The sequence below is a fragment of the Staurois parvus genome, unplaced genomic scaffold (genome assembly GCF_062004578.1).
Source record: "Staurois parvus isolate SC_StPar_1 unplaced genomic scaffold, SC_StPar_1.0 ptg000172l, whole genome shotgun sequence".
NCBI classification, from domain to species: domain Eukaryota; kingdom Metazoa; phylum Chordata; class Amphibia; order Anura; family Ranidae; genus Staurois; species Staurois parvus.
In genome coordinates this window covers 1,318,765-1,333,843 of record NW_028317968.1, presented here as the reverse complement: position 1 = coordinate 1,333,843, position 15,079 = coordinate 1,318,765, and the positions used below count along the sequence as shown (strand labels likewise).

Sequence of the window (15,079 nt, the reverse complement as noted above, 5' to 3'; positions counted from 1 at the left end):
AACACACCACACAGTAAAACACAACACAGCACACAGTTAACCCTTTGATTGCCCCAGATGTTAACTCCTTCATGTCCAATGTCACTGGGGATGTCAGTAGCAGTTAGTCAGTTCCCACCCAGTGTCAGAATGCCCACCGCAGTCCCGCTATAAGTCACTGATCACCGCCATTACTAGTATAAAAATAATACAAATTCCAGTATATATACCGCCATTTGTAGATGCTATAACTTTCACGTAAACCAATTAATTTACACATATTGGGATTTTTTTTTCTAGCAAAGACATGCAGCAGAATACATTTTGGCCGAAATTTGTGACGAAATTTGATTTTTTAAATTTTTTTCTTGGATAGGTTCTATAGCAAAAAGTCAAAAATATATATATTTTTTTCAAAATTGTCGGTCTTTTTTTGTTTATAGCGCAAAAAAGTTAAAAACGCACAGGTGATCAAATACCACAGAAAGAAAGCTCTATTTGTAGGAAAAAAAGGACATAAATTGAATTTATGTACAGCGTTGCATGACCGCGCAACTGTCAGTTAAAGTAACGCAGCACCGTATCGCAAAAAATGGCCTGGTCAGGAAGGGGGGTAAATCCTCTGGAGGGCAAGTGGTAGGGTTTGTTGTAACACAGTTTATAGGCTATACCATACTTGACATACTTCTGAAGACATAAAGGACACACATTAATGGTTTTAAAGTCAATGTTCACACTGAATTGCAATAAAATGCAGGAAAAATGGATGTACATTTACATCCGATATAGGTGTATTTTGTCATGCGTTGACTTGCTTTGATGTGTGTTTTGACATGCGTTGATGTGTATTTTAGTGTGCATTAAAATGCTATGCATTTTAGACATATTTGTCTTTGGAAAGTATACTGGAGTTTTTTTGGTAAACATGGTATCTAGCACAACAGCACTAATCATTGTGATTGCGCTAGCCGCAGGCCCTTTTTACAATTATCATTGTAATCCTTTTGCTGGGGGTCCTGCAGGATTTCATGTGCCTGAACAAGGGAACAAATTCATCAACATAAAAAAAGTGCTGGCATAGAAGTATAGAAAAGGGACAGCAAAAAAAGGCCAACCATCGAGTCTGTTCATATTTTTGTATAGATCATTGCCTGGAGTTTAGCTTAGAGTTCAGCATGCTGCTAAAAAATTAGGTAATAATCAGCAAGAGGCTTAGGGCTCATGCAAAAGTACAATTAGGGCTTTAGGCCAGCCATACTAGCGTAATAGAGTCTATAAAGGTGTTTCAGACCAGCTGCAGACAGGACTCCTGTACAAATCAATGACAGACTGACACTGTCCATAGCTGTCTGCAGCTGTTTGCATGTAACAGCACATGGAGTGTTTACCTGCAAATAAAGATGAATGTGTTCCCCTGGATGTGGACTGTCTGCATCCGGGGGTACACATCTGCTCCATTACCATCCACTTTGCTATCACATTCAAAAATCTGCGAACAGCCGTGGACAGCTTCAGCTTGTCATTGATTTGTAGGGGCTTTCTGTCTACACCTGGCTATGCCCACCACGGAAATACACTGATCTGGTCCATGTATGGCCCTAATCAGCCATGTGCACGAGCTGTAAATTGCATAGTAAACAGGACTGGATTTATTGCTTCAGCTGGCTGAATTGTTTGGTGTGTTTGGCTGCAAGTGGATCTTTTGTGCAGTTATACACATTGGGCCACTAAATATAATGGAAGCAACATCTTAGGGTTTTCATGTTTTAACTCCCCATTTCTATCACTTTGTGGCTATTTAAATACAAAAACTACTAGATAAACATGAACAAATCGTTCTGGAGTTTCCATACTCCATACCTGTTCCAAGCCATGCAGTCCTCTAGTTGAGGGATTTAAAATGTATTTGCCTGGAAGGTATGAGGCTAAATCGATAGCCAATCACTACTGGAGAACTGGTACCTTCTCTATTGTCAGAACTTTCTATTGGTTGCTCTGTGGAAGTCCATTTGTGACTCTCCTTGAATCACTGTGTTGATAGGCAAATAGTTTATTTATAGAGGTCAGTTCATCAGACCAAACAGAGAGAAAATTGTGGAGAAAAAGTCAATCTGACTATTCCAAAGGGGGATTATGTATCCAAAAGAGGATCACATGTTTATTTTTAGTGGAGACTAAATCAGAAAGTTAAACAATACCTAAACCCAAATTGCAATATTGTATAAAGCTTACCAGTCATTCAATGTGTTGATTGCATCTGTTTTTGTTTTCAGGCTAAGAACATTTTAACTTTCTATGCATTAAACTAAAAGCACAAACTGTCTTAACTTCCTTCTAAACTATGTTCTGTAAACTAGAATTTCCTCTGCCCTCTGGCAATGGAGAGAGGAAGATGTGTTTGTAGTTTAAACAAGGAGAGCGGGCTGGGGGACAACCATGGCTCCCTCTGTAGATACAATAGAGTGGATAAGTCTAGCCTTCTACAACGTAGGACAAGTAATGTTAGTTGCAGGAATACCAGGTGAAATCAAAGGGAAAAAATGAAAAAAGAAAACAAATCCTGCCACCATATCTAAGAACTGGTAAGCTGAAATATATCACATTTTTAGTTTTGGGTTTAGATACACTTCAGGGTAGTCCATAGAAATTGATTTTCCACAGTAAAAGATTCAATGTAAATGCACATAGCTTATTTGTAAATGTAGAAATGTGTTCTTGGGTTACAGAATATCCTAATATATTATACCACCTAATAAAATCCTTTTGTTATACATTAAGAAAATACAAATGCAGATTATTTTACATACCGTCACTCTTTGCAACTACTAGCCACACATTAGTTGTAGGATACTGATTAAAAATGCAGTTCGGTTGTTCCAGTGCAAAACCACTGTTTGTCACATTGTATGTTACATTCGGTGATAACTTTGGAATATATTTTGCAACATCTAAAAACAAACAGATAGGCAGATTATTATAACTATTACAAGATAAAGTTTTATCATCATCAGTGTTCAGAGATGTCCTGTACATTACTGTTGCTAATCTTGGGTTATTGGGACCCTGGAGACCTTCACTATGTTTATGTGAGAAATCTAGCTGACGCATACACACCTTCCACAACCTAAAAAGCAGTGGGTGTTCAGTGTTGTTCAATAAGTCCATTGTCCAAGCTTGTTATCCATTCTATATGAAAAAAAAAATGCTGCAGCATCTATGCATTAGTACCAACTTTTTAAAAATCATTTTTTGACAGAGTAAGGGAGGTTGATAATTCCTGTCAATTATTTGCCATCTGAGTCCCATAGGGAAGATTTTATTCCACTTTCTGTCACATAGCCAAGCCAGGAAGCGAGGGAATCCCAGGGTGTCCCCATTGTACTCATTGAAGTGAAAATTTTGTCTTTAGTTACACTTTAAAGCAGAACTAAACCCTCTTACCTTTTTACAGCCAAGGAAACTGCCATCTTAGCCTTTGTTTGATCTTCAGTTGCCATGATGCTCCACATGTGATCAGTTATGACCAGGGGCGGACTGACAACTCATGGGGCCCCTGGGCAATAGGAGATCATGGGGCCCCTGTGTCCTGTTTTCTTGCTCAAAAAAGCTTATGAAAAAGTTACCAGGGGCATCTCATGGGGCCCCCTACTGACCCTGGGCCCTCGGGCAGTGCCCGAGTTTCCAAATGGTCAGTCCTCCCCTGGTTATGACACCAGCCATTTCATTATTATTATTACAGGTACTTATATAGCACCGTCAATTTACGCAGTGTTTTACTATATATTGTACATTCACATCAGTCCCTAACCCTCAAGGGGTGTACCATTTAGATTGTAAGCTTTAACGAGCAGGGCCCTCTGTTTCCTCTTGTACCAAATTATATTGTAACTGTAATGTCTACTTTTGTTTTGTAAAGCACTGCATAAACTGTTGACACTATATAAATCCTGTATAACAATAATAATCTAAGGTCCCTAACTCTCATTCATACATACACATACTAGGGCCAATTTAGACAGGATCCAATTAACCTACCAGCATGTCTTTGAAGTGTGGAGAAAACCAGAGTGCCCAGAGGAAACCCACACAGGCACTTGGAAAACATGCAAACTCCAGGCAGGTGGTGCCATGGCTGGGATTCGAACCAGTGACCCTAGTACTACTAGGCTAACCATTTAGCCACATTGCTGCCCTATGGTTTGACCGTTTGGTTGAGAGCACAAGCAATTGTGTCTGTTTTCTGAAACTGTTAAATCAATGGGTTTAGTTCCACTTTGACTACTTTTCTTCTCATTCAATTGTATATGTAGATTGGATGTGTGTATTATTATATTGATTATAGTGCTATACTGAATGCAGAAACATGAAGGGTCTGATTGAGAATGAAGGAAGACGGAGGGGTTGTGGGAAAAAACTCCCGGCTGTCTCCACACACCTGTGATTCCTGCCACAGACAGCCCTAATCCCAGGTATGAATGGGGCATAAAGATGGTAATAAATGGATTGAAATCAGGGTTCAGCAGGGGCTGGTCGAATTTTGATCAGTATGTGGCCGTCCCCGTTTGACAGAAGTTGGTCATTAGACCCCCATTCAAGCTTTTCATACTAAAATAGCTCATAAACAATAAAAAGCGGTAGGTCATGCAGGCCATCAGAGTAAAGGGGCTGAATACAAATGCATGCAACACTTTTCAGATATTATTTGTAAGAAATTTGGAAAACCATTTATCATTTTCCTTCCATTTCACAATTATGTGCCACTTTGTGTTGGTCTATCACATGAAATCCCAATAAAATTCATTTACGTTTTTGGTTGTAACATGACAAAGTGTGGAAAATTTCAAGGGGTATGAATACTTTTTCAAGGCACTGTACGTAATTGTGTGTTTGGGATATCTAAACATATGTGTTTATCTATGGAGCATGGAAGGAGAATGTGACCAGAAGCTTGAATCAATAGCTTATCGTGGGAGTGGGCAATGACAATCATCTGAAATACTAAACAAAGCTGCTAGTTACTGTTACTGTTTTACTAGTTCAAAATTAATTAGACTGAGCAATTGATTTATATTTTAATATTGGTCTTTACAAAATAAAGCTTTACTTTACCTTCCATTTATGCGCAAAAATAATTGGAAAGCAATTTTTCCATATACTTGATAGATTAGAAAACCTGCCTTGACTTCAAGTGGGTAATCAAGTTCAAGTGAATAAAAAAAAGCAGAAAACTGTCAACTTTGTGGCTATTCATAGTTTATACTGTATTGTTTTTTATGTGTTTTTAGTGTGTCCAACGCTTAATGTACCTAATTAAAATAAATATATACCCTAATATTGTGTCCTGCGCTCTTATTGGAAATGTCCTAATGCACATTTTATTACATATAGTATAAGAAATTGCAAACATTCATTTGTGCCCTTTGAACAATTAACAATAAGCAATAAATACAGGGGTTTATTTACTAAAGCTGGATCACTTAGAATCTGGTGCAGCTGTACATGGTAGCCAATCAGCTTGTAACCTCAGCTTGTTCAGTTAAGCTTTAACAATAAAACCTGGAAGCCAATTGGTTTCTACACAGAAGTGCACGAGAATCTGAGTGAACCAGCTTTAGTAAATAAACCCCACATTCCTTTAACAGCCAGCTCCCACAGTGCTTTTTGTTTCACAGTTTGACCTGTCTGCCCTAGAGTAGATTTAGTGCTACAGGGTAGACATTCTGTGCAACATTGTCTATATATATATATATATATGTGATTTTACACTCCCACTGTAGGGGATGAGTGCCGGTTTACACTCCCACTGTAGGGGATGAGTGGTGGCACCCGATGATCGTTGAGGAAAGTGACAGCACACAGCTCTGCCTATGTAAACAAGGCAGAGCTGTGTCCTGTCACCAGCGATGTGGTGGATTGTCATTCCCTGCATAGCAGAGAATGAAGTCTAGCACATCCATTAGAAAAACCCTTTGATTGCCCTGAATGTTAACCCCTACACAGCTGATGTAATTTAATGCAATGACAGTGTATATTTTTAGCACTGATCACTTTATTAGTGTCACTGGTTCCCACAAAATGTCAGTTAGTGTCAGACTGTCCGCCATAATATCGCAGTACCGCTGTAAGTTGCTGATTGCTGCCACTACTAGTATAGAAATAAATTGCAGTACAGGTATCTGTATCTGACCTACCCTTTTAACAAATTTTTGCACTTACGACTGTTTTTTTTCTGCTCAGACTTACAAACTGCCCTCGGACTTACGACCTGATTCAATTTCCTTTCCTTGAACTTGAACTTGCAACCCTGCTGGGGGACTTATGACGGAGAAACTGAACAGAAGTGCGGCCTATGGTGGATCTTTTTGTGAAGCAGCAGTGCGGCCTATGGTGGCTTGTTTGTGGCCTAGGGTGTCTTTTCCGGCCTATGGTGGCTTCTGTGCAGTCTATGCTGGCTTCTTTAGCGGCTTTTTCTACTCAACAAATACCACAGAATTCTCGGTGAGTACTGTAATGTCTTCAATATGTACTGTACTGTATGGACAGTACTGTACAGTATGTGCATGGTGTTGCCTGCCATTCTTAGCCACCTTAGGCATTGCTGTTTCTCTGATGTTCAGCCCAGGTAGTACCATCAGGGGCATATCAACCGTGAGGCAAACAAGACGTTTGCCTAGGGTGGCAATTTTTAGGGGGGCAGCACTGCCCCCCCCAGAATAAGGGACCTGGTGAGCAGCGGCAGACAGAGCCATGCAGGGCCACCATCTGAGGGGTACAGGACAGCAGGAGGATCGGTGGGGTGGGGGAGGGCAGTTGCAGAAGGATGCACTGTGTATCTCTCCCTCCAGCAGCTGAAAGCAGGTTTCTCCCCCTCTCCCTCCTGTCGACTTTCTGCTGCTGGAGGGAGAGACAGACCTGGCTGGATTGAGGGGGTGCTCTGGTGTTCCTGAGTGGCCGTTGAGCTCCTTCCTCACCCGCACTCAGAGCCAGGACCAGGGGAAAGCCTGGAGCAGCGAGAGGAAAAGTAGCGGAGAGGAAAGAGCCTGGAGGAGGTGAGCTGTGTTGTGTTCTCTGGACGCTCCCTCCTGTCGTCCGTCCAGCACATGATACACAATCACTGATAGATCTTATGGGACTGTATACACACACACAGTATGATTACCACCCCCTGCCCACATTTTCTGCTGCCCGGAGATCAGCCCTTGGAGGAGGCGTTTGTGTGTGTGTGTGGGGGGGTAATAATACTGTGTGTTATACAGTCCCATACTATCTATTAGTGATCGTGTATCATGTGCTGGATGGACAAGAGGAGGGAGAGCCCAGAGAACACAACACCGCTCATCTCCTAACGGCTCTTTTCTCTCAAATTTTTTTTTTGGAAGTGTAATGTGAATTTTGGGAAGGGGGGGTGGTATTTGCTATGAGGAATAGGGGATGGAGAGAAAAAAATGGGGAAAGAGAAAGAGAGAAGAGAGGGAAAAGAGAGAGAGAAGCGAGAGAGGGAGAGGGAGAGAGAAGACAGGGAAAAGAGAGAGGGAAGAGAGAGGAGAGAGATGAGAGAGTGAAGAGAGAGAGGGAAAGAGAAGACAGAGAGAGAGGGAAGAGAGAGGGAAGAAAGAAGAGAGAGGGAGAGAAGGAAGAGAGAGAAAAGAGAGAGAGAGAGAAAGAGGGAGAGAAGAAGAGAGAGAGAGGGAGGAGAAAGAGAGAGAGAATCACACACACACTCATTGAACTCTTGCTTTCTCAATGGGGGGGGGGGGGGTCGCACAGTTTTGTGCAAAACCTAAATACGCCACTGGGTACCATACTTGCCAACTGTCCCTGATTTTCAGGGACAATCCCACTCTTTACTCATCTGTCCCTGGCTGGCTCTGTATCCCTGAAACTGCTTGAAACTGTCACCTCTACCCAGCCATGCTCTGTTAGAGAACAGTATGCAAGTCCATCCATACGTAATTCAGGTAGTGTATTAAGATTTCAATTGATACGCAAATGTCCGCTTACATTGGTGGTCAGTGTATTAATCCCCCTTCAAATGGTGATCAGTGTAATATTCGCCCTTGCCTTGTTTGATGATATACATATTGTAGAACCACACCCATTTAAATTAATTCTCACCCCTAATTAACATACATTATCCACCTACAATGGCTTGCTGGATGCAGAGCAGAAAAAAGTGTCCCTGAAATTTTTTTTTTAAATATTGGCAGCTATGTGGTACCTGTACCGTAGTGTGAAAATGTACAGTACAGTACGTACTTTTTTTCTTGAACATTACAGTAGTGTTGTGAGATCTGGGTACCTTATTCTGTATGTACTTTATTATGTACCCCTAATCACGAGATCTCATCCAAACACAAAAGCGGGAAATCTGCAGGAGAAAGCAGCAAGTGAAAAAGGAAGCCTATTGATCTTGAACTAAAAATGAAGATCATAAATGACTATGAAGCTGGTAAAAAAGTTAAAGCCATAGCAGAGGACTTAAATCTGGTGCATTCAACCATTTCAACAATCCTGAAGGATAAAAACAAAGTGAAAGAGGCAGTGAAAACATGTACAGGTTTTAAAACCATAATAACTAGGCAGCGGACAGGCCTCATTCATGAAATGGAAAAGTTATTGGCAATGTGGTTTGATCACCAGATATAAAAAAGTATGCCAATGAGTTTTTCAATCATTCAAGCCAAGGCACTCAGTGTTTTCCAGACTCTGAAGGCACGTGAAGGTGAAACATCAATGGAAACAAGCAAGTCATGGATGGTTTCAGCAGTTTTGTCACAGGTTCAAGCTGCATAATCGGAGTGTCAGTGGTGGGGCGGCAATTGCAGATGTAGAAGTAGCACAACTTTTCCTTGACCAGTTTGATAAAATCATAGCGGAAGGTGGCTACTGTCCAGAACAAATCTTCAATGTGGATGAAACCGGCCTTTTTTGAAAGAAAATGCCTGAAACGTCCTACATACACAAAAAAGCTTAAACAATGCATTAAGGCTTTTAAGGATAGAGTCACATTGTTGTTGGGAGGAAATGTTACTGGGTTCAAATTAAAGCCTTTCCTCATCTATCGCTCTGAGAACCCTCGTGCATTAATGCATATTAGTATGCTCATGCTGCCCGTTTACTATAGAGCTAATAACAAGGCCTGGATGACGCAAGCTTTATTTGAAGATTAGTTCAGCAACCTCGGTGAAGTGTTAGAGAAGAAAAGAGCGTTCCTTTTAAAATTCTACTCCTTCTTGATAATGCTCCAGGCCAACCACAGCATCTTGATGATCTCCACTGAGCAGTAAAGGTAGTGTATGTACCAAAAAATACAACTGCTATCTTACAGCCCATGGACCAGGGGGCTATAGCTACCTTCAAAGGGTACTATTTTTACCAAAGCTATAGCAGCAACAGAAAACAATGAAGTAACCCTTTGTGATTTATGGAAATAATACAACATTTTAGACTGCATTAAAAACGTTGAAACAGCTTGGGAAGGAGTGATGGAAAACTGTATGTAAGGCGTATGAAAAAAGTGCCTAAAAGAGTTTGTGCATAATACAGAAGCATTTGACAAAGATGAATATGTGAATCTCATAAACGAAACAACTGCAGAGCTTGCTAATGTGCTTAATCTGGAGGTTGAAGTGCAAGATATCGAAGAATTAGTAGAATATACTGAGGAAGAGATGAGTGCAGAAGATTTAATGGAGTTGGAAGGACAGGAACACTTAGAAGAAGATAGAATTGACGAAGTACCAAAGAGGTTCACTGCAAAGGGACTAGCAGGTGTATTCTCGAAAGTCAATGCAGTTATGTTAGAACTAGAGGCTATGGATCCAGATGTTGAACGATTCACAAAAGTTGAATGGCAAATGAGTGAACTTTTACGATGCTATCATGAAATTTATGAAGAAATAAAGAAAATGACAAAACAGAGCACAATAACGGGATTCTTCTCACAAGCTACACCCAGGGCCCCTACTTCTACTTCGTTATCTCCCTTACCCCGGCCTTCTACATCTCCTAATAATATGTCCACTGATGAGGACTTTGAAGGATTCAACGACTAAAATGTTATCTCCAATGTCTTTTGGGTTTTTTTTCCATTCTGTACATCTTGTTTACAGAGCTTTACTGTTTTTTGTTTTTTTTTCTTTTGGGACAGTACACCCAATTTTTGATTGTTGTACAGTATAGTACAAGTACTGTACAGTTGTTTTAAGTTCTGTTATACATTAGAGTACAGTACAGTACTTCATACTGTGTAAGAGTTATGCAAATAAAAGCAAAAGTCATCAAGTTGGAGTTTTCTTTGTCCATTTCTTTGTTCTGAATATTGTAATGTATATACTAAATACAATTGCTCATTTAGCGACCAAACTCGCTTACCGACCGGTATCCCGGAACGTAACTTGGTCGTTAAGCGAGGGATACCTGTATATATACCATAGTTTGTAGATGCTAAAACTTTTGCACAAACCAATCATTATGCGCCAATTGGGATTTTTTTTTACCAAAAATATGTAGCAGAATATGTTTTGGCCTAAATCTATGAAGAAATTAGATTTTTTTTATTTTTATTGGGTATGTTTTATAGCAAAAAGTAAAAAATATAGATTTTTTTTCAAACTTGTTTTTTTTTGTTTATAGTGCAAAAAATATAAAAACCCAGAGGTGATCAAATACCACCAAATGAAAGCTCTATTTGTGGGAAAACATTATATAAATTTAATTTATGTACAGCGTTGCATGACAGTAATTTTCAGTAATGCAGCCCTGTATAGCAAAAAAATGACCTGGTCATGAAGGGGGGGGGGGGGGGTAAATCTTCCGAAGTTGAAGTGGTTAAATAAGAGTCCTCTCCACAGGCTTTTGGTATATGTAATATGAATAAGCACTAGGGAGTTTTAAAAAACACAGGACACAATATTAAGTTATACATTCATTTGAGTCACACTGAAAACATTTTTGCATAGACAAGAACACAGCTGAAGTGGAGACTTCATTAGGTAGTTTAATTAGATCAATTAATCAGGTAGTTTAGCATTAGAGACATCTTTAGTTGCCTATCTCATGACTCATTTGCATTTTCGATGTTCACTCTTGAAGAATTTCAGAAATTCAGAAACATAAATATTTTAGCTACCATATCTATCTGCCCCACTTTTTGCTTAGCGTAGATACGTAGCATTGAGCTTCCAACATACCCCTTTACTATTCCAAAGTTTCCTTGCTGGAAGACACCAATATCTCCCAAGGACATTAGTTGTGCATCAGGAAGGTTTGGTTATATTTATCATACAGTTACTGTGCAGTCACTGATCAAAGAATGTCCAAAGTACAAGGTTTTTCATATCCAGTGTTCCTGAGTACAGGATGGTCATGAAATCTTGCATTAGTTTTAAAATTATAGACTAAGTATATGGAACTATTTATTAAAATGATATGAAAGTTTATTTTTTAAGCCTTTATTCCACAATGCAGGTTTTAATTATCACTCTTCAACACTGAAGTGTTGAAATCCATTAATACATTGTATAATTGATGCACTGATATTGCTTTAATTATTTTGGCCTTGAAGTCATCCAAGAAAAAAAGTTTTGATAAGTAGACAGGTGTTTTGACATGGCTCCAGATCGACCATGATCCTAGGCCATGGTGCCTAGCTTATCTGTTGATCTGAGGTCTGAGTTGGTGGGATACAATGGATAGGGAAGGAGAAAGGGACAATGCAGCAATAATTTTCTTCAGGCATAGTTATCCTTTACCTAACTTTAATAATGTACCTGATAAAAAAAATCCCTAAAATCTTACACATTTATGATCGCTATTATTTCTGATGTTTATCAATACTTTTACATATTTATAATTTTACAACATACTATAAATAACAAAACAGATTTTATTACTAGAGTAAGTTGGGTGTATAGCTAGCAAAACAAATTTTGAATATTTACAGTATATGCCCAGTACTTTCACTTTATCAACATTAAAGCTATGACAGAGGGTAGGGAAATGGAGTGGCTACCAAAATGAGCTAATATATGAAATATTCCACAAGTGTCTCAGCATTACTTGTACTGACCTCTTTACAGTTTAGGGTCCTGGGTTAATGGTAAACGATACCATAAACATATGTAATATATGTCATTAATTCCATGCCTACAGTTTCAATGGGTACAGTTAGCCTGTACCCATAGGCAAACTATACAGGTGCTACTTCAGGTCGGTTCACTTTTGCCAGCTAAAGCTGGGTGCATGGCTAGCCCATCACTGGTAATAAGCCGATACAGAAAACTGAATGACTGAACAACAGCGAAAATTATCAGCTTCTTTATTCAGCCTTGAAACTTACCAGCACAGTACATAACAGCAAGAAAGAGAGAATACAAGTTGTGATTTACTGGGTTGCCAAGTTTCATGAATGACTAAAGAAACCATTAATGTTCATCAGAGTGCACTCATCCAATTTTCTGTATCCACAGGCTGTACCCAAAGACATCCAGGTGTATTCCCAAAAATGACAGGCAGGAATACATCTGCCCATCCTATGTTTCACTGGAATCCTCTGCTGATTCACATTCAAATCAGCTAACTGATTGAAGTAGTGCATGCACAGATAATAGTGAGTAATAACACGCAGAAGTTTGCCCTATGCAGCCCATTCCTCAGCAAAGCGCTAGGTGCCAGACCAGATTTGAGTTTATTGCCACCATTCAATAAATACCAAGAGACTTGATTTACAAAGATTCCCATGATGTATTACCATTATTAAGTTACAGTGCATATAATAAGTGATAGAGCACTCAGTTTATTTGGGGCCATTACTTTTTTTTTAATTCAGATTTTATTTATGAAAGTTTTTTTTCCATTTTACACACAAGAAAAACAAAAAGACCACGCAGCCCAGAACAAACACACCAGCAACACAACACAACACAAAACAAAAAAAAAAAAGGAGGAAAGGGAAAAAAGGAGCACATCCATCATAAGAGAACAATGATCAACAGATAATCTCTAGCAAAGATTGGGATACATACAGTCTATCCACTGGGACCATATTGCTTCAAACTTCTGTGTAGAGTTTCTAGGATAGTAGATATGCTTTTCAAAAGAAATGTATATATAAAGCGCTGTTATTCATTGAAAAAGAGAAGGTTGCGGAGAAGTCCACCTAAGTACAATTAATCTACAGGCACTCATGCCCTCAAAACAATGAGAAATTCTGATCGCTTATGGATGAATCAACATAGACAAGTAAAAGTAAACAGCCATCAAATTGACCCATAAAAGCCCATTAAGAGTCCCTACCACCTTGGCCAAATACCTTCTCAATTTGGGACAATGCCATAGAACATGAATGAGGGACCCAGATAAGTGCTCACATCTAGCACACTCTCATACCAATTTAAACCAGAAATTCAGGGGTTCTATAGACTCAATCTAAAAAATATCTGCCTAAGTCTATGAGAAAGGGATAAGGAAACATCCTGAAGGGACTGTAGAACATCCTCCCATATATCACCAGAAATAGGGCCCATGTATCTCTCTCATTGAGATTTACATAACAAAGGGATCCTCAAGAGAAAGAAGATCTAGTAATCCATGATGGGGCCATTATTTTATCACCTACCTTTCTTTTATTCAACTTTTTTTAATGAAAAAATTGTACATATAAAAATAATGTGATTTTATGAAATATTTGTTGCTATGTAGTGCCTCAAAAGTTCTATCATTCTCTGCACTTGTCGAATATATTAGATTTTTGTTGGTCTTGTTGCTTCCTAATCAACATCCAACAATGACTATTGATATAAACCTCTTCCTCATAAATACCCAAGTTCAGCCAAATCATACCACTTTTTCTGCTTAATGTGTGATACCAGCCGTGAATTAAAGTAATGGTAATTGCAGAGGTTTACAGAACCTGAAACCTAAAGGAAACAGGTGTAAGTGATTCATTGCATTAGATGGTGAGATTACTGCTTTGTCCCCCAGGCTGCCTAATGCCTGCATTAAAACGTGTTTACTCTGACTACTAGGTTTTCTGTGCCATACAACAAAATATAGTTAACTTGATTCCTTTAGAAGCTAACCTTCTCTAGAATTGGAAAAATGTGTCCAGACTAAAGTTACTAGGCATGTACATGGTATCTAGATTAAAGCATATTGCTACAAATCAGTATCTAATGCTCATAAGACAGTATAATAGTCAATTTAGACATCTAATAATGTCTTTGTCGGGAATTCCTACCTTCTGTAGATACAGCAGTACATATGGCTAAGAATAGTCCCAGTTTAACATTCAGATCCATCATCCCAAAAGATCTAGGTTTCATGCATGTGTTTGTTGTTGTAGTAGGTTTTCTATCACTGCTTTTCACTGCTTGATATCCTTACATGCTAAACATTTGTTGCGTACTTTGGGAGAGGTGACATATCCCAGCAGCACTTGTTCTCCCCTAAGGGGTTCAATGCTATTTATTAAAATTGCATTCTTCAGACTTTGACCTAAGCTGTGTATAGCATGATTGGCATACGTGTTAAACCTGTTTAAAAGGAAATTACAGGAGGAGAAATGGTTCCTTGTGTGAAGGAACACTGTGGTATTAGTGATAAATTAGATCACAATGTCACTTGGTAACTTGGTAACACAGCAACTTAGATTCTTTGAATGATTGAACAAAGGGAAGGATCATTTTTATTTAAAGATTTTACAGGTAAAAAAAGGGTTGCTTGAGTTTAAGAACTTTTATGACTTGGGTGGTTTAGATACCTTGACTTCTCTTACAGAACAACCTACTACTGCATGCCTGACTGTTATAATTCTATTTTTCTGGACTGCAGGGAGGAATAACTGAAACAAATGATTGCATCTTTGCATTTATTAAACACATCATTCAATGTAAGCAGTGCGGTTCCCCAAAATTGACTCTCCCCTATACAGCAGGGCTCAGACTAGGAAAGGGAGACGCTGCACAAAGAGCCAGTCAGTTGTCCTGCATTGTTCATGTTCTAAAAAGGGACTGGAGAGCTCCTCGGTGTGCTGGTCTTCTTTCACTGGCTGAAGTATTTGTTTCTTAAAGCAGTAATAAACCCCAAAGCAAACATTGAT

General features: G+C 39.1%; 1 protein-coding gene across 1 annotated transcript in view; it reads right to left on the bottom strand.

Moving 5' to 3' along the window:
• The window catches only part of LOC149462573 (uroplakin-3b-like), a 34,244-nt gene extending 19,837 nt beyond the window's left edge, over positions 1–14,407 (bottom strand). The window contains exons 1-2 of the mRNA XM_089676569.1: positions 14,219–14,407; positions 2,787–2,927 (exon numbers count right to left, since the gene is read on the bottom strand). Of these exons, the coding sequence (XP_089532695.1) occupies positions 2,787–2,927; positions 14,219–14,303 (226 nt within the window). The 5' untranslated portion in view covers positions 14,304–14,407. The remainder of the gene's footprint in view (positions 1–2,786; positions 2,928–14,218) is intronic.
• Between the last annotated feature and the right edge of the window lie 672 nt (positions 14,408–15,079).